Genomic DNA, 20,709 nt, shown 5'->3' with positions numbered 1-20,709 from the left:
GTGTGAGCTCTGAGCGGAGGCTTTAGGAGGCACCGTGTGGCCCTGGCCAGTCGCTCGCTCGGTCAGTTAAGAGCATTGTCCTGAAACAACAAGGTTGCAGGTTCCATCTCTGGTCAGGGCACCCACGGGAAGCAACCAGTGAGTGTATGACTGAGGAGGACAACGAATGCTTTCCTTCCCCCTCCTCTCTCTCTCCCTTCCTCTCTCTGTCTCTTTAAAAATCAATAATAAAAATTAAGCCCTGGCTGGATAGTTTGTTTGGTTGGAGCGTCCTACCTGGGGTGCAGGGAGCTTGCCAGTTCCATTCCCTGGTCAGGGCACATACCAAGAACAGATCTCTGTTCCTCTCTCTCTCTCTCCCTGCTTCTCTCAAAATAAATAAATAAGGCATCGTGTTTCCCCCCACCTGTCTGGGTGCTTCAGACCGTGGCCGTGGAACACTGGTCCCGGAAGAGAGACGTGTGGAAAAGACCTGCGCTGAACCTGCAGCTGGAAACCAGCTGGTCAGCCAACCCCCCCACTGATCCATAGGTGTATGAGCGAGAGTGAACGCTTGCTATTGTTGGTCACGAACATTTCATGGTCCTTATGCAATGATAGCTGACTGACATCTCAGGAACCAAAGTTCCTCTTAATGGTGGCTAGGGGGTTGACCCGGGCCTCCGGGATCGCCTTTGGGTGTTCCTTGATTTAATGATGGCCAAAGGAAGCCAACAGAGAAATCAGCAAAATGGTCGTGCCCCTGCCCAATCCTCCTTCCCCACGGTCACACGAGTGTGTGCTCTCTCTCTCTCTCTCTCTCTCACACACACACACACACACACACACACACACACACACACACACACACACTTCTGTATCTTAACTCATTCTCTGACCCAGGGAGCAGTAAGGAGGTGGGGCTTGCTGGGGATGTAGGGTATAAGAGCAGGCCCTTAGAACAATAGGGGACTGAACAGAACGTTTCTGTGTTTCCTGGTCCTGTGAGAGGCGAGGGGTGGCAGACACTTAGATTTCTATGGAAGGTTGGACCAGCAAGGTGGGGGGATGCAGTCCTCAGCCAGGGTCTTCCTCCCTGTTTTGTGGTCTAAACCTACTTTGGCTCTGAAGGCAACCATTATTTCCTCCTAATGTGGAAAAATTCGGTGACGCAAGCTCTCTGTTCACTGGGTGGAGGATCACATTATGATTAAGTACAACGGAAGTTATTTTAGAGTTTGACATGCCTTTCAGATATCACCTCGACCAGCCTGTCTTTGTTGAGGTCTAGAGATGTGATGTGGCTTTCTCAAGGCCGAGTTTTTCTTTCCATTCTGTTATTTATATGCTACACAGTGGAGAGTAGCATGATGGCTAAGAGCATGGACTTTGGACCAGACGGCAAGAGTTCAAGACCTGCTTCTACCACTTGTTAATGGTATGACTTCAGATGAGTTATTTGATGTTTTTGTGCCTAACCCCCCTGGCTGTGAAGAGGATTGAGTTAGCATTTGTTAGTTCTTAGAACAGTACCTGCCATATACATTGATATACTATATGCTACGCATATATGCGCTAATAATACGCCATATTATGGGCTAAGGTACTATATACCAAGTAAGTGTTTGTTAATGACCATAGGGTGACTGATTTGCCAATCTGGACTAGAGTCCACTTAAGCTTATTAATTGCCTGTTAGACACTGTGCCAAGTGCCTGATGAAACCCAAGTTTCACTGTCTCAGCTATCAAGAAGTTCCCCACCTAAAGGGGAAAACAGAGAGGGAATGAGATGTTTCAAAAGTGGGAGAGCTGTGTGTGTGTGTGTGTGTGAGGGGGTGGAGAATTCCATGCCAGTGTAAGTGTATACTGCCGGTACCTCTCCCCAAGGGCCCATGCTGCATCCAAGTTCAAGGTTGCATTAGAGCAGAATTAATTTTACAACTTGAAAAAACGTGACTTGCATAGGGTCTGCTATCTGTCAGGGCCCATACAAGAAGAATGATGGGAATCCACAGGTGGTCATGGCAGAGGGTGCAGGGCAGGGGAGGGTGGGCGGTACTTCCTGTGGCATGGCGGGAAGACCACAGGAGGGGGCGGGATGCGTGGTTCAGGCCTGCTCTTCCGTGCTTCTTTGTGGCTGCCGGCCCGTGGCTGGCCCCTCAGTGGGAACAAATGCTGTAACGGCTCCATTGCCTTTACTTCTCAGGGTTATTGTCATGGGAGGGTGGATCATGAGGAAACCCAGGTGAAAGTGCTCAGAAAGACCACACATTGTTCTGTAATTGTGGCCCTCTTGTGGGTCCCTGTGAGGGTTACCTGTACTCTCTTCAGAATACAGCAAGGTTGGTTTAATTAAGGCTAGTCTCTTAAGTGTGTGGGCACCTGTCCAAATGTCTCAAAGTTTTGAATTTTTACAAAATTGGTCTTTGGTTTGGCACAAGGGCTCTTTCCTCATGGCTTTTCAGGTGCTTCCTGTTTCTGGTTAAGTGGGAAATGCTATCAGAATATCCTGTTTGGAACCGGAAAATGGAGAGGGAATGGGAAACAAAAAATGAATTGAGGACAAAGTAAAGGAAACCAGTAGAGCGCACCCTTAAGTCAAATCATTGAGTTTACGCTCGATACAAGAACAGCATCGTTTCTGCCACGTGTCGTTGGTTGTATCAGACTCTGAGGAACCGAGAGGTTTGGTGGGATGACATATGGGGAAAACTCTATAAATTAAAGAGCAAGCACTATAAAATAGCAGTCACTATTAGCCAAGTCATGGTATTTTAGGACTCCTCAAAGTTGTCAGCTCATTGATAAAATCAAACACAGATTTCTTTCATCCTTTGCCCTTGAACCCATTGAGACAAGAAGCCGGAGCTTGGCTGGAGTGGGGCTATAAACAAGTCATCTTTCTAGTGTGATGCAACAACCTCACTAATATGGAATAATTTGGGAGCAGCTCAGCTACATTAACAAGAAGTGTTCCAGATAAAACATTGACAAAGAAATGCAATTTGGGTGCTGTTGTCTGTTAGGTCTAATTTCACAATCTGGCTTTGCCACTCACTGATTCCTATGATTCAACCCATAGCTCCTGCATTCTGACTGGGTGGCTTTGGGCAAGCCCATGGGCTTCAGTGCCCTCATCTGTATATAAAACCCCCGCTTAAGAGGTTTTTATATAATGTGCTTAGCACAGTTCATAGCTCAGAGTGAACATTCAGTAAATGTGGATTTTCTAATTAACTTTTAAGTACCATAATAGTATTAAACATTCTCAGAAGGTGTCTAGCTGATCCTGCTTTAATGAATAGATAACGGAGGGTGGAAAGCTGGTTGTTATTAAAATAAAATGTTAAGACTTCTTGAAAAAAGATCATTTCTTAAATACTTGGAAGATGATACTTGCACAATTGATTTGCTTGTTAAGCTCTCCTCTTTTCGTAGACAAAGTTTAACTCATGCTGTGCTTAAAATCTCTCGAGTTTGGAATTGGTGGTGTTTGAATATATCAAATTTTTTCTATGATTTAAGATGATCCCATTGATTCCCAGAATTTCTGTACCACTTTTTTTATTACCCGGGGGTGACTAACCTTTTATACCTAATTTCGTTTTCATCTTCAAAGACACTGATAATTTCTAGGGAGTGAAATAGGTCACCCATTCAGATGTGAAGATTTTTTATTATTATTAATTTTACTAGGGTGACATCAATAAATCAGGGTACATATGTTCAAAGAAAACATGTCCAGGTTATCTTGTCAATCAATTATGTTGCTTACCCATCACCCAAAGTCAGATTGTCCTCTGTCACCTTCTGATGCGGGAGAGTATGGCTCCATAGGGGATAAAAGTCAATCAAGAGCTATTTGAAAATGAAAAGCACTTGAGGTTTGGTTTTGTTTTGTTTTGGAGAAACTGAGATCTTATTTCATGAAAAGATACAAGATTGATAAACCTTTAACCAGGCTCATAAAAAAAAAAGGTAGACTCCAAATATATAAAACCAGAAATGAAAGAGGGGATGTGACAGTTCACCACAGACATACAAAGGATGAAAAGAAAATGATGTGAACAATTATATACAAACAAATTAAACAATCTGGAGGAAGTGGATAAATTCCCAGAAACATAATCTTCCAAGATGGACCCAAAAGGAACAGAAAATCTGAATAGATTGAATACTACCAAGGAGATTGAAGCTGTAATAAAAACTCCCAACAAGCAAAACTCCTGGACCGTTACTTCAAAGATGATACTACCAAACATCAAAGAAGCATTAACACCTATTCTTCTCAAACTATTTCAGAAAATTCAAGAGGAGGGAAGGTTCCCAAGCTCATTGTACAAGACAACTATTGCCCTGATTCCAAAACCAGATAAAGACATTACAAAGAAAGAAATAATAGGCCAATTTTCCTGGTGAACATATATGTAAAAATCTTCAACAAAATATTAGCAAACTGAATTCAGCAATACATTAAAAAGGTCATGTATCATGATCAAATGGGTTTTATTCCTGAGATGCAAGTTGGTTCAGTATCCACAAATCAATGAATGTGATATACCACATAAACAAAAGGAAGGATAAAAATTATATGATCGTAGCAATAGATTTAGGAAAAGCATGTGAGAAAATCAGCATCCATAGATGATAAAAATTATCAGCATAATAAAGGCCATATACAACAAACCCACTGCTAACATTATACTCAACAGGAAAAAGCTAAAATTATTTTTCTTAGGAGTAGAAACAAGATGAGATTGTTGACTTCTATTCAACAGAGAACTGGCTGTCCTAACTACAGTGATCAGACAAGAAAAAGAAATAAAAGGCACTCAAATTGGAAAGGAATATAACTCATTTATTTACAGGTGACATGATACTATATATAAAGAAACCTAAAGGTTTTACCAAAAATTTACTAGAATTAAGTAGAATTCAGCAAAATAGCAGGATACAAAATTAATATTCAGAAATTGCTTGCATTTTTTTTTTTAGGCTTTATTGATTTTAGAGAGGAGAGAGAGAGAGAAAGGCAGGGGAGAGAGTGGAATAGGAGCACCAACTTGCAGTTGCTTCTAGAATGTGCCTTGACTGGGAAGCCAAGAGTCTCAAAGCGGCAACCTCAGCATTCCAGGGCGATGCCTTATCCACTGCCCCACCACGGGTCAGGCCAGAAGTTGCTTGTATTTTTATAATGCACCATCAGAAAGTTCATTTTTATAATGAACTACAGAAAGAGAAGTTAAAACAATCCCCTTTACAGTTGCATCTAGAGAAAAACTAGGTATAAATGGAACCAAGGAGATAAAAAGCCTGTACCTAGAGAATGATAAGATATTGAAGAAAGAAATTAAAGATACAAATGAATGGAAGCTTATACCATACACATGGATAGGAAGAATTAATACCATTAAAATTCCTATATTACCCAAAGCAATTTAAAAATTCAGTGTAATTCCTATCAAGATACCAGTTGCAATTTTTACAGAACTAGAACAAATCCAAAAACATATGGAACTCACAAAAGACCTTGAAAAGGCCCTGGCCGGTTGGCTCAGTGGTAGAGCGTCGGCCTGGTGTGCAGGAGTCCCGGGTTTGATTCCCGGCCAGGGCACACAGGAGAAGCACCCATCTGCTTCTCCACCCCTCCCCCTCTCCTTCCTCTCTGTCTCTCTCTTGTCCTCCCGCAGCCAAGGCTCCATTGGAGCAAAGTTGGCCTGGGCACTGAGGATGGCTCTATGGCCTCTGCCTCAGGTGCTAGAATGGCTCTGGTTGCAACAAAGCGATGCCCCAGATGGGCGGAGCATCGCCCCCTGGTGGGCGTGCCAGGTGGATCCCGGTCGGGCGCATGCAGGAGTCTGTCTGCCTCCCCGTTTCCAACTTCAGAAAAATACAAAAAAATAAAAAAATAAAAAAAGACCTTGAAAAGCCACAACAATCTTGAGAAAGAAGAACAAAGTTGAATGTATCATGCTACCTAATGTCAAACTATACTATCAAAAACAGCATGATACTGGCATAAAAACAGACACACAAGTTAATGTAACAGAATAGAACACCCAGAAATAAACTCACATTTGTATGGTCAATTAATATATGACAAAAAAGGCAAGAATATACAATGGGTAAAGACTTTTTCTTCATCAAATGATGTTGGAAAAATTGGACAGATACATGCAAGAAAGATGAAACTCAACCATCTTACACCATATACAAGAATCAGCTCAAAATGGATCAAAGACTTAAATGTAGGCCCTGGCTGGTTGGCTCAGTGGATAGAGTGTTGGCCTGGTGTGTGGACGTCCCAGGTTCAACTCCTGGTCAGGGCACACAGGAGAAGCAGCCATCTGCCTCTCTCTCTTCTTCCTTTTCCTCTTCCCCTCCCACAGCCAGTGGCTCCGTTGGTTTGAGTGTTGGGCCTGGGTGCTGAGGATAGCTTGGTTGGTCCAAGCATGTCAGCCTTTGGTGCTAAAAATAGCTTGATTGATTTGAGCATTGGCCCCCCGACGGGTTGCCAGGTAGATCCCTGTTGGGGAGCATGTGGGAGTCTATCTCATTATCTCCCCTCCTCTCACTTACAAAAAAAAGGTGTAAATATAAAAGCTGAAACCATAAAATTCCTAAAAAGAGACATACGCAGTAAACTTTCTGACATTGTCCTTAGTAAATATTTTTTTCTGATATATCTCCTCAGGCAAGAGAAATAAAAGAAAAAATAAATGGGGCTGCATGAAACTAAAAAGGTTTTTGCACAACAAAGGAAACCATCAAGAAAACAAAAAGACAGCCTACTGAAAGGGAGAATATATTTGCCAGTGGTACATCTGATAATGGGTTAATATCCAGAGTTGATAAAGAACTCGTACAACTCAACACCAAAAAACCAATTAATTAAAAAATGGGTAGAGGACCTGAATAGACACTTCTTCAAAGAGGACATGCAGATGGCCATTAGACATATAAAAAGATGCTCAATGTTGCCAATCATTAGAAAAATGCAAATTAACACCACAGTGAGCTATCACCTCACACCTGTCAGAACGGCTATCGTCAGTAAATCCACAAACAGCACATGTTGGAGAAGATATGGAGAAAGTGAACTCGTGTACTGTTGGTGGGAGTGCAGATTGGTGCAGCCACTGAAAAACTGTGGGGGTTCCTCAAAAACTTAAAAATAGAACTACCCTTTGACCTAGGAATTTCACTTCTGGGTATCTATCAGAAGAAATTCAAAACATTAATTCAGCTTGCAGCTTTATGTACAATATGTCCCTTGCAGCTTTATTTATAATAGCCAAGATACGGAAGCCACCCAAGTGCCAATCAATAGATGATTGGACAGAGAAGAAGTGGTACTTACATAACATGGAATATTACTTGGCCAAAGAAAAGAATAAAATCTTACCATTTGTGACACCATGGATAGACCTAGAGGGGATTATGCTAAGCCAAGTAAGTCAGAGAAAGACAAATACCACATGAGTTCACTTATATGTGGAATCTGAAGAACAAAATAAACAAATCAGAGACTTTTAGATAAGAGAACAATTTCAAGGTTGCCAGAGGGGAAGTGTAAACCACTTGGATGAAGAAGTACAAATTGGCAGTTACAGAATAGTCACGGGAATGTAAGATACAGCATAAGGAATGTAGTCAATATTTTCATATCTCTGTATGGTGCCTCGTGGGCTAGAGTTTACTGTGGGTGGGGGAGGCGTTACTTTGTAAATTATATAGTAGTTTGACCACTCTGCTGTACACCTGAAACTAATATAAAACAGTATTGAATGTTAAAAGAAATATTGGACTAACAGAGGAATTCACTTTATATATTCATTTACTCCATACATTTTATGTCTTTATTAGTTCATTTAAGACAATAATAAAAAAGTGGATACAGTTCTGAGTTACAGCCAGGAAAGGCAGAGAAGGACCCCGAGGGGGAGAGAGCAAGGGTGCTGGAGGGGACAGCCAGGCCCGGAGGAGGAGGCCAAGTCTCTGGCGGTGGCTCTCAGGGCTCAGGGAGCCCCAACAAAGCTTTTTCTTTGGTGCCAAGAATTTTTATCTTGGACACATAAATATTCTATACTTCAAACGTGTGTCCATATATTGTGTAGAATTACTGACTGCCTAAACTGCATCTTCTATATTTTCCTTACGGATGTCCAAATTTTATGAGCCTCTTCTTTTAAAATGGCATATCCCGTGTGATGGGTATCTTGCGTTTTTGCTCTTCTCGCAGACACTAACAGATTCAGATTCACCTAACATGAACCACACACCTGCTAGGTGCCGGGTGTCAGGCTGTGTACTTAACACTTATTGTCCATACTGAATAATCACTTCATTTTGTGGTACGTAGTCTTATCCCCATTGTGCAGATGAGAAAACTGAGGCTCAGGGAGGTTGATGAAAGTCATAGGCTTTTTAAGCAGAGGCATGGTGCCTGACTCTTAATCTCAGAATAGTTTTTTTTTTTTTTTTTTAATACTTCCTCTTCTATTGGGATGTTGCTTTTGTTTGTGATTACTGGGAAGGTCTGGCCAATACCAGAGAAAAATTTCCTCTTTTTTGTCATAATTTTATCTTATGAAGGCTTAAGATACTACACTGTAGACTTTTCAAGCCACGATGCAGTTTTGCAACTGTAATCACAAACTATAGACAGGTCCCGGCAGGTGCGGGTGGGGGGGTGGGGAGGCAGATGTTCTGATAGAGTCTTTCTGGGAGGCTGGTCTGCTCTGTGTTCTGGATTTTTCCTCACTCGAAGCATTTGGTTTTACTATCTGAAGTGATTTGACTGCCCACGTTTTAGTGATTATTTCGTAAGTTTTTAGCTTTGGGGAGAAAATGAATTCTCAGTTCTCAGCTGTAGTTGTCACTGAAATGTGACTGTCACGTTCAGGGCCATTGTTTTTTGGAAGGACAAAAAAAAATAACATACAGTCTTGGTCAGTTTGGGCTGCATAACAAAAATGCAGCCCAGCATAACTGACCGGGTGACTTAAACAACAAACGTCTGTTTCTCACAATTCTAGAGGGCGGGTCCCAGATCAAGGCTGTGGCTGATTGGGTGTCTAGTGAAGGCCCCTTTCCTGATTCATAGATGCCCATCTTCTTAGTGTCCTCGCAGGAGGAAGAGCAGAGAGAAGCAAGCTCACTCAGGACTCTTACAAGGGCACTAATTCAGTTTATGGGGACTCCACCCTCATGATCTCATCTAATCCTAACTCCCACCTCCTGATACCATCACATTAGGGAGCATGCTTTCAACATATGAATTGTAGGGGGACACCAACATTCAGTCCCTAACACACAAGAAGTTGAATGTAGGTGTGTTATTATGTGCCTGTAAAGTTGCTAATTTCTGCTTCTAAAGTAAGGAGGTGACACAAGATGTGTTATTAGATTCTGGGTGGAAGGAACTCTTTAAAGATTATAAAACATTAAAACAGTGTTTTAACAGTTGTAAAAAATGCCATAGAAGTTGCCATTTTAAATGTGCAATTCTGTGGTATACTCACATTCACGTTACTGTGCAGCCAGCATCACCAATCTGCAGAATATGTTCCCAAACTGAAATTTTGTACCATGAAATGGTAACTCCCCACTCCCCTGCCCCCAGCCCCTGGCAACTGGCGTTCCACTTCTTGTCTCTGGGAATTTGACTACTTTAGGTGCCTCATGGAAGTGGAGTCACAGTGTATTGGTCCTTTTGTGCCTGACTTATTTCCCTTTACATGACGCCCTCCAGGTGCATCCATATTGTATCATGTGTTAGCATTTTCTTTTTAAGGCTGAATGATAGTCCAATGAATGTACCGTATTTCCCCATGTATAAGACGCACTTTAATTTTGGGGCCCGAAATTTGAAAAATGTATTACATCAAGTTATTGAACTCAAGTTTTATTCATCATAAAATTCATACAACCCCTCATCACTGTCAAAACTCCCATCCATTAGCTTGTCCTTCTCTGTGCCTGATGACAAATCACTGTCCTCATATATTGCCTCGTCCTCAGTTCCATCGATGGGATTTGAAAGGCCACAACCACTGTATAAGACACACACAGTTTTTAGACCCCAAATTTTTCAAAAAAGATGCGTCTTATACATGGGGGAATACGGTATGTATATACTGTGTTGTGTTCATCTGTTCATCCATCAGTGGAAAAGTTCTTTTTCTTTCTAAAGGAGAGGTGTGTTATCACTGGAAATGTACTCTGTGAAGCGTGATGGTGTAGTCGAAGCAGATCGGGAGTCAGGAGCCCTGCTCTTTAATCCTGCCTCTCGATAATTAGCTGTGTGGCTTTAAAATGAGCCCCTTACTGTCTCTGAGCAATAGTGATGTCCTCAGTAAAATGACTGGATACGATTAGAATTACAGACATTCTCTCAAAATCATTCCCCTTCTTAAAGTCTCTTTTTTCTCACTTAATTGTAAGTTTCTTCCTTTATTGCAGTTTGCATTCAATGGTCACCATAGCTTAATTGTCAATTATTTTGATAAAATGTTGTCCCTTCCTCTCCAGCCTAGCTGTTTAGATCTTTTTTTTTTCCATTGAGACTGTGGTCCCTTACAACTGAGGGTGGTTTTGTTCTCTTTAGTTTTTTATGTTTACGTGCTCTTTTTTTTTTAATTTTTAAAAAAAAATTTATTTTTTTATGTGTTCTTTTTATCACTAGAGCTATCTGCCCAACTTCACTGTCTTCTAAATTGTTGTTGACCAGTTATTTAGTATTGTTCTCTCGGAAACTGAGCAAAAAAAAAAAAAATAATAATGTAAGCCTGGAAAGCTATTTTTAATCTGATATTTTATTTCATGGCTAAGGCAAAGAACTATGGAAAAATAATTTAAAAATTGGTGTGCTAGAACGACGAGGGTTGAAAGATGAAACATTCTCAAACTGGTAATAGGACGAGAGATTAGTAGGAAGGATATATATTACGCTGTATATAAATCTTGCTCTTTCCATGGGTTGGTTTTATGCCACCAGCGTCTGAGAAGGCTGCAGGAAGTGGCCCCACCCACGTATTATTCTTGAACGAATTAAAATTCATTAGCGTAAACTCTGTGCATTGAGTTGCGGATTGTGAACATTTGGAAACTGGTATATTTTTCCTCTCTGAATTGCCTTCTGTTTAGACAGGGTTTAGTAAAACCAGCAGCTACCCCAAGGGAAATACTACCATTTTTAGGACGAGGAGGAGCCATCTTAACTCAACGCATGAAAGTGTGTGACGCAGGCCCAGTAATTCGAACCCAGCCAGGGCGAAAGAGACGGCCTTCCAACCTGTTCCCAGCTCCTCCTCCAGCTCCCTGCCAGGCCCCCTTGTTCAACCACATCTTTTGCTCCCCAGATCGAACAGCGTTAGATTTGCTACAGCGCCCGGGAGCCGCTGTCACGCCACGCGGGGTTATCCCTTTCCACACCGAGGTGGGATAAATCAATGTTTTGTTTCCACAGAGGCCACACCCTTGGGGCATGTGGAGACTTGAGCGGAAGTGCCCAAGAGCAACCCACTCTGGGGCCCACAGCCTTGGTGTGTGTGCAGGAAAAACTCTTCCTGCGAAGACGAGGGACCGAAGGCCCCTCCCGCCCCTCCGCCCGGCACTTCCTGGACTTCTCCGTGGAGGGAGGCTGTGTGTCCTGGGGGGGTGTCTTGAGGATGCTGTGCCCGCATAGTCCTTAGTCCCTGTGCCCACCACCCTCCTCGGAGTTCTGCAGGATGAGCTTTCCCGCCTTCTCCCGGCGAGGCAAGCAGAAGCAGGGTTTACAGGAAATGGGTAAGGCTCAGACGTGGGTCTCCATACCCGGATCCTAGGCCTGCGTGTGGACATTTGGAAAGTGGATGAGGCAGAACCCTCAGCCTGACCTCTTTATAACATTTTTTTTTTTTTTAAAGAAAGAATCAGGCTATCATAACAGTGGTGGTATTATTAACTCACAGAAGTAGCATTCAGAAGAGAAAAAACAACGGAAGTGTGCCGTGGTCCAGTGTCTGATGTGTCTGGCCACTCTCTTGGGAAAGTCCCCAGAGGCCAAGCCTGGGCCCTAACGGTCACCATGGCACCCTGAGGTGTCATTTACCTGTGGTGTGCCCTTGCTGTGGTGTGCCCTTGTCTCCTTTCTGGAGTGCTTCCTGAGATCACATCTCACATTATCAGGATTACTGAATATCCAGCAGGCCAGCACAATGTGATCGTTTTATTTTATTTTGTATATTTTAACGGCAAACGAGCAGGCGGGGCGAGGCACAGAACGTGGGGGCTGGGCAGCCGTCCGTGAGCAGCGCTGGTGCCTCTCAAGGTGGGATTGGTCTGGGACATCTCTGACGTCTCCCATGGAGGCTGCTCACCTCCGGTCTTTGGAGGGTTAGGCTCTGAGAGGAAGAGCACTTTGCATGAGAAGGGGTGAGTGTGGACCCCACACATGGCAACTTCATGGGCCCGCGGGCTGGGCCAACCCATCTGTGCTTTCGTGGCTCCTCTTGGGTTTTCAAGGACAGTTACTGAAGGGTCATGCCTGGGGGTGGGCAGGGATTGAAGAATCAATCAAAATAATCTCCCGAGGCCTCCGAGAAGATGGACTTGCCCAGCGTAGGCTCAGCCAGCGTAGGTTTGGAGAGCCCTGAAAACTCCATCCTGTGGGTCCGTGCTCTGATCCTACCCAGCATCACCCGTGGCCTCTGGGGTTAGTGGTGGCACCGAGTGGAGAACCCAGGATGCCTGGTACCCAGAGCGCAGTTTCTTTTCAGTCAGGGCCGGGGTAGAGGTCGGGAGCCTGACAGGTGGGAAGAGGGAAGGCCGCAGGGCTGGAAGGTCATGGGGACAAAGGCCCCAAACAAGGCAGGTTGGGGAGTTTAGGTACTTAGGCGCCTCTTACCTTCCCACCTGGGCCTCGGGTCCTCGCACGGGAAGGCATGGATGCCCGCTTTTCCTCAGCCCACGCAGGTTCCTGGCGCGGGGCTGGTGCGGCGGCACTGAGATGGGTGAACTCATCTTTGTGTTGAATACCCCGGGAGATGAACAAACACATTTTGTGACGGGGAGAGGGTTTCGTGTGCCTTGACCTGCAGGCTTGCCTCGGCAGAGAAGCCGAGGAAGGGTCTGGAAGGCTGCGGGAGGCTTGCAATGTGCAACTGTCTAACCCAGTCACTCCAGTTGAACCTTCCTAGACTACGATGGCCACAACTCCCCTCCGCTCCCAGGATTTGTGGGGCGGGAGGGGGTGGATCCTGTCCCCAGTTGAGGGGTTCATCACAGCGTCACAGAGGATTTGGGGAGGTCGGAGCACTGCCTGTCCTCTAACTGAGAGTTACGGGTTTCAGTCAGGAGCCCCACCTGGATTGAGTCCTTGTGTGAGAGCGTCCTGAGAAGGCAGTTATAGACCTTGGGGTTGCAGAAACATCCGAGCTGGTGGGATGGTGCCTGCATTCTGTGTGGCCCTGGCTCTCAGACCAAATGAGGCAGGTCCCCGTTTGGGAGCCAGGGGCTGGCCTCCGAAGGTGCCTGGTCGGTGCCTCGATGCCGGCTGAGGCAGGGGTGATGGTCAAGGGCTTCACCTTGCTGGCCTGTGGCCTGGGGCTGAGGGTGGGGTGCTCCCAGCTCCCCGTATAGCTGTGGCCGCCTCAGAGACCTTGGGTCCTGCTCTTGGCTTAGAGTTTGGCAATGAGCTGGGGAGAGACACTGAAGTTTTCTTGACCATTTTTTTAGTGTCTGTCACAGAAGAGACCTCGAGACATGTTTCTTTAAAACGGGTTGGGAACCTTTTTGGCTGAGAGAGCCATAAATGCCACATTTTAAAATGTAATTCCGTGAGAGCCATACAACCACCCGTGTACCTTACGCATTATCCAATAAAAATTTGGTGTTGTCCCGGAGGACAGCTGTGATTGGCTCCAGCCACCCGCAGCCATGAACATGAGCGGTAGGAAGTGAATGGATTGTAATACATGAGAATGTTTTATATTTTTAATGTTATTATTTTTTTAATTAAAGATTTGTCTGCGAGCCAGATGCAGCCATCAAAAGAGCCACATCTGGCTTGCGAGCCATAGGTTCCCAACCCCTGCTTTAAAACATGAAAGATTCCCACATAATTCCTGTACATGTCATACATTTATGAGGCTGAACTGGTGTACCCTACCATATGGTTCTGTTCAGCTCAGGGGTGTCCCAGTTTCCTTCCTGTGTTTCATTTCTTTGGGAGTTACATTTGGGTGTTTAGCCTCTAACGACAGTGGATGGATATGCTTTTTCCTGAGCCTCTGAATTTAATGTAACTGTTCAGGTTGGGATGGTTTTTTTCATTCTTGTTGTCATTGTGTTATGTGATGTAGGGATCATTAATTTTCATTGTTTCTTGCCATTGTACAATTTTTAAAATTTATTGATTTGAGAGAGAGAGAAGGAGAGATAGAGAGAAACACCTTGTATGTGCTTTGATTGGGGATCGAACCCACAACCTTGGCGTATTGGGACAATGCTCTAACCCAGTGGTCCCCAACCCCCAGACCACAGACCGGTACCGGTCCGTGGGCCATTTGGTACTGGTCCACAGAGAAAGAATAAATAACTTACATTATTTCTGTTTTATTTATATTTAAGTCTGAACGATGTTTTATTTTTAAAAAATGACCAGATTCCCTGTTACATCCGTCTAAGACTCACTCTTGACACTTGTCTCGGTCACGTGATACATTTATCCGTCCCACCCTAAAGGCCGGTCCGTGAAAATATTTTCTGACATTAAACCGGTCCGTGGCCCAAAAAAGGTTGGGGACCACTGCTCTAACCCACTAAGCCGCCCCAGGGTGCCATCATACAGTTTGATGCAGGACTTATCTGTGCCTTTGCATAAGCCCCGCTCCCAGCCCTGGTGTGAGATTGTGCAGAGAACAAGCAAGTTCCGTTTGCCACTGGGCTGCTTTCTGGAGGGCCTGTTGGGTTCTTGTAATCACAGGACGGGCGCGGGAGGAGCTGCTTTTGCCCTCTGCAAGGAAGAGGAGTAACTCACTTGACATTCCATTATAATTTAGCAGTCGGTTAATGGCCACTTACTGGAAAATGTTACCAGGCTCTGCGGTCAGTGTGTTGTTAGAAACTGAATTACTCTGGATGTTTCCCCAGGGTCCTTACCCCCTTCCCCTCCAGCAGACACTCTGAGCTGCAGGAAGTGGCCCAGTGTCGCAATCATGGCTTCACTGTTCCTTTGTATTATTTATTTTGTTTCAAGTTTAAGGATATTATGTATTTAAGTATAAAAGTTTCAAAATTAAGTACACTGTATATTGCTTTTTTACGGTACCAGAGACTTGTCAAGAGCCCAGGGAGTGACAGAGAGGGTCCCTGGGTTATTGTGCTGAGTAGCCGCAGCCTGAAGGTGCCCAGGGGCAGCTGTGAACCAGTGTCCACAGCAATGTCCTTTTCACTTGTAATTAATCTTAGTGTCCTGAGCTGAGCATCTATCTCTCCATCTCCAATCTGGTCACTCCGTGGCTGGTTACTTCCTGGCTGCTGTGTAATCAATCACTCACTTTGCAAAGCATGTGGGTTTTTGAGTCTGCCTCGCCTGGGGTAGAGTTTTGGCTTTGCTGTTGACTAGCTCTGTGACCTTGGGCAGTTCACCTAACCTCTCTGAACCTCAGGAGTTTTACCTGTTCACAGTAGATGGCGATAGGGGCTCCGAGGGATGAGGGACCCATCCCACGGTGCGAGTAGACACAACTAACACAGCGCCAGGAATGTGCTAAACACTTTTCTTTGCCAACTTAAAAATAAAATGGCGACACTAGACTGCCCCCTTTGTCAGGGTAGCGTGTTGGGGACTGAGGGGATGGTGCAGGAAAGAGCTATCTCCTCTTTCCCTTTTGACCCTGAGAGATCCTCCCCTTTCCCTTGTCTGGAACAAGGGAGGTGGAGGTGGCAGTGTATAATGTCACCATATGCCATCGGTGACAGTGTACCGTGCTGGGGCAGGTGTGCGGAGTCCCCTCTTCCTGCAGCCCTGGGCATCATGGCGGGCTTCTGGTTGAATGGTAGGAAGCATATTGCCTCCAGCTGTTTGGAGTGTCTTTTTGGAGGGTTGGTCGTCTTCCAGGGGACTCCACACTGGCAGGGTGACATCACTCTATTTCTGGGCCATGTTTTCAGCTCCTCCTTCCTCCTGGGGCTCTCCGTCCTCTCTAGAGTAAATGAAAGCAGGGTCACCAGCCTCCCTTCACCACCACGGCTGCTGCTCTCGTTCCCCACGGGCATGGAGGAGTCCTCTGGGGCACTTGGCAGCCTCGCTACCTGATGGCACCGGGATCTGAATTTTTGAGGTCTGGTGGCTTTCTGAGACTTTCCTCCTGTGCCCCAGTCTGGGTGGCGTCCCAGGGCCCCGCTTGCAGCAGCACTTGGGGAAGTGGCCAGCACGCACGGCCACCCTACACGCGACTTGGGTCGTACTGACCAGGCTGTGGTTTGTTCTCTCCCCCCTCCCCCCCCCCAGAGTACAAGAAGAAGTACGGAGAAGAACACGGCTCCTGCCAGGCTGGGATAGCGGGCTTCTTCACCGAGGTGGGTGGCATCCGCATCCTGAGAATGTAACATATCCACCTATGTTTCCTTCTAGCACTTGTCTAGATTAAAACTATATCTTTAATGCATCTTGGGTTTATTTTTGCAGACATCATGTGGTAGCAATGAACTCCGTTGTTTTCCTAAAGGCAGAGTTCATTGTTCCGATACTGTGCGCTGAACTGTGTTTCCTCTCCCCGTTGGTTTGAAATTGTATCCTGCCATGTGCCAAGGTTTCTTCCATCTCAGAGAGCAGTGAGAGCGTGTACCCTCCGTGTCTGTCGCTCCTCCACCCAGTAGGGTAGCAGGGACCCACTGTAAGGTTCACAAGCAGGTGACAACATGGAGGACGGCTGTGTTGTCAGAGGCTGTGTGGGCTGGGGGGTGCCCAGGCATTGGGAAGTGGGAGGGCCCAGAGGGAGGCCAGGTAGGGGGCGGTGCAGGGGTTCAAGCCCCAAAGCAACAGTGCAGGTTAGGGAGCCACTTCAGGAAGGGAACTGGTGCGGGGAGTTGGAGAACGCGAAGGCAGCGTCAGTGGGCTGGCTGGGCCGAGGACTGTGCGGACCGGTAGGGGGTTTGGAGCCGGGGCCCTGGAGCCTGCGGCCTGGCCGTACCAGCGGAACGTGAGCCGCCCAAGGAAGAGTCACTGGGGGAGGTAAACTGATGGATCTGCGTTAGACACGTGCTGTGTGAGGTGACGAGACGGGACACTTGTGGATGTTTTTGGAAGATATTTGGATATGGCGGCGGAACCCAGCCTGAGTTAGACACTTAGAATTGACCAGTGCCTGTAACTCTCTGAGGGGCCCGGGTGTGCTTAGCATGGAGGCGGGCGGGGAGGACGTCTCCCTCAGGTGGTGGGAAGCGGAAAAGTAGACTCACCGCGGAGATGAGAACTCATCAGAGACGTTGAGGAAGAACTAAAGGGGAGAGGGTCCCTGGGGCAGGGGTCTCACTGTGGTCTCATCAGCGGGAAAACCAGGGACAGTGAGGGCGCTGGGGCTGGATGGAAGGAGGACTTGGTAGGAGTGCGAAGGGCAGGGGTGTGGAGGGGAACCCCAGGTGGCCGTGCAAGCTCACGGTGACCAGAGGAAGCAGAGGACCTGTTGAAACTCCCGGCTCTGGGATCCAGAGCCCGAGGGACTTCAGCCGGGACTTCAGCGGTGCCGGCTCAGTGCATGGGGTGTGGGGGAGGGGCTGGCAGCCACAGGGAGGCTCGGGCCTCTGACCCAGCAGCACTGTCTCCGGGCCACTCTGGGCTTTGTCCTCCCTGACCAGGAGGTCTTTGAACTCACGGCCGACCCCGTTTCTGGAACTTCAGCTGTTGGAGGCTGAGCAGGAAATGTGGTTGGTTGGAGGGGTCAGACAGCGCTGCTCCCTCCGCTGCCCTCCCGCTGACCTCGGCACTCGGCTTGCCTTTGCTGTGAGCTGGGCAGGCAGCTGCCTCCCAATCCGGACATGTCTCTGTGGCCTTCTGGACACGGCCATGTTGCCCTGACATACTCCAGCCCAAAGTGCCTGCTTGACCCCCGGGGGTGGGTGACCCCGGGGTTATCAAAGCTGTTTGAGTTACGGATACCACGTGAGTATTAGCCGTCACTGAGGATAAGGGGGGATTTCCTGGGAACTTCATTTATTTTTGGTAGCCTCTAGGGTAACAGACAGGATGGATACTTCTAAGCAGCTAGAAAAAAAGACACAGCCCAGCCCCTGCCCCCCTGCAGGGGAGCCCACGGTGGGAGCCTGGAGACAGCTGGCGGAGGGCTGCGTGGCGCAGACTCCGGTGCAGATCCATCCGCGTTCTCCTACCCTCCAGCTCCTGCTTCCTTGTGGAGCCGAGAGAGCCCGGGGCTTCTCTTAGCCCCCGCAGATACCCCTGAGCCCCTGCACCGGAGCCCACGGTGGGAGCCTGCAGACAGCTGGCGGAGGACTGCGTGGCGCAGACTCTGGTGCAGATCCCCCGCGTTCTCCTACCCTCCAGCTCCTGCCTCCTCGCGCAGCCTGAGGAGGGTCTGGGACTTCTCTTAGTGCCTGCAGATACCCCTGCGCCCCTGGAGAGTCTGCTAATAGAGGCCCACACTGTTTATCGATGGGATCCCATACGTTGCTTTAGTTTAGGCGATGGTGGCGGTTGGCCCCTGGAGAAGTTAGCCTTTGTGGGTGAGACAGTTGCATGGGCTGTTCTTGGGTGGTAGGCAGTTGAGCATTTCCTGACACTTGGGGACAGTGCCAGAAGGGACCAGCTTCCCCCGCATTGAATGGAAAAAGCCAGATGGGAGGGACTTCCGGGGAGAGACTGCTGCCTTGCCCCCTCCCCTCAGCCCCCGCCTCAGGGTCCTGGGCTTGGCCTCACTTGATCCGGTCTGAATGGAAGGGAGATGGGGCGTGAGCAGAGGAGGACAGAAAAGCCATCGGTTTCAAAGGTTTTGGAAGAAAGGGGTTACCTCGTCTTATCTTCCCTGTGATGTTTGGGAGAGAACAGGCAGGGGTCTGTTAGACACGCATTTCTCAACTTTTATCCTGGATTACTCTAAATCACCTGAAAGTGGCGTGTCCCCCGCCTGGTGGCCCGAAGACCTTCAGGCCCATGGTGATGCTCAAAGCTTCGGTTTAGAAGAGCTGCAGGTGGAGAAAGCTCTGCTCTGGGTACACAGCGGGCCCTGAGGACATTGTTCATTATGGTCTTTGGTGCCCTTTGTACTTGGACACAGATTATAGATTTCCTTCTGAGGTCAGCGCCAAGGGAAGTCTCCTCTGGTGAACTGATCACATGTCTTTCTCACAACCCTTCTAGAACTAGCACAGTCTCCTTCCCAGAACACATGAACAATAAGGGGAATGAATGAACAAACGCATGGATGCATGCATGCACAGCCTATGTTTTCCCAGTAAAGAATCTTGAGTTCAGAAAGTGAGATTACTTTTATAAAACAGTGAGATATCTCTGAGAATATCCAATTTATCAGCAGCAGCTTCCTTTGAGGTAGATAGGATCTCAAAGCCTTAACACGAAGGGTTCCTGGTCCACACCGTCCTGAGTTACCAAGAGCAAAGCACCCAGGCAGAAATCCGGCAGCTTTTCTCCCATCTGCGCTCACACCCTACTCCTTGCCCGGGGGCTTTCCCTGGTGGACAGAACACGTGCTGGTCAAGGCCTTGCCCTGAAGCCACTGCCACTGTCCCGCCCGCTCACTCTGTCTCTGCTCTCTGATTTTCTCTTTAGCTGTTTCTGGCTTGTTCAGACATTTATTTGCTCCCTGGAAATTCAGTGTGGCTTCAGGAATTGTCACCAGAAACTCAGAATCTTTGTGGCAGGATCTGGTGCCCAGGGACTTGTCGGAATCCAGCAGTTTCCAGCAGTGGTGAGAGGCCAGCCCTGCAGGGAAGGGGCCGCCTGGAAGGGTCTTTCTGAAGTGGAACAGTGACGTGCGGGGACGCTAAAGTCCAAGGGAGACCATTAGAGGCGACCTGCATAGTGGCCTCATTCCCACGGGCCCCGGATGGCCTCCACCTTAGGGGCTTCGGTACAGTTGAGGGGTTTCCTCTTGAAATCCTCTTTATTCTAACCCAGGGGTCCCCAAACTACGGCCCGCGGGCCGCATGTGGCCCCCTGAGGCCATTTATCCGGCCCCTGCCATACTTCCAGAAGGGGCACCGCTTTCATTGGTGGTCAGTGAGAGGAGCATAGTTCCCATTGAAATACTGGCCGGTTTGTTGATTTAAATTTACTTGTTCTTTATTTTAAATATTTTATTTGTTCCCGTTTTGTGTTTTTACTTTAAAATATGTACAGTATGCACAGGGATTTGTTCATAGTTTTTTTTATAGTCTGGCCCTCCAACGATCTGAGGGACAGTAAACTGGCCCCCTGTGTAAAAAGTTTGGGGACCCCTGTTCTAACCCTTTCAGGTAGAATTTTTCTTTAACGTTTTGCACACTTCCATGTTGGCTCACCTTGGGAACATCATACAGAGAGACTCTGTTTTCTGTGTCTCTAGCTAGTATGAGCTCTCATCTATAATAGGAGGTGCTCAATATTGCTGAGTGGAAAATGATTTTGTTAGAAAAAGAATTTCTATGACTTCTTATTGCAGTATAGACAATAAAAAAAGGAGGGCTCCCCTGTGGAGGCAGGAAGGAGTTGAGCCTGAGCCAGGCGCCG

At 47.0% G+C, this 20,709-nt stretch overlaps 1 protein-coding gene across 1 annotated transcript in view; it reads left to right on the top strand.

Annotated features, from left to right (window-relative positions):
* The window catches only part of ITGA9 (integrin subunit alpha 9), a 352,967-nt gene that overhangs the window by 29,632 nt on the left and 302,626 nt on the right, over positions 1-20,709 (top strand). Inside the window, exon 5 of the mRNA XM_066350935.1 lies at positions 16,480-16,547. Within this exon, the coding sequence (XP_066207032.1) occupies positions 16,480-16,547 (68 nt within the window). The remainder of the gene's footprint in view (positions 1-16,479; positions 16,548-20,709) is intronic.

Source organism: Saccopteryx leptura, chromosome 10 (genome assembly GCF_036850995.1).
Source record: "Saccopteryx leptura isolate mSacLep1 chromosome 10, mSacLep1_pri_phased_curated, whole genome shotgun sequence".
NCBI lineage: Eukaryota > Metazoa > Chordata > Mammalia > Chiroptera > Emballonuridae > Saccopteryx > Saccopteryx leptura.
The sequence above is the reverse complement of the archived record's forward strand: the minus strand, read 5'-3'. Positions and strand labels throughout refer to the sequence as shown.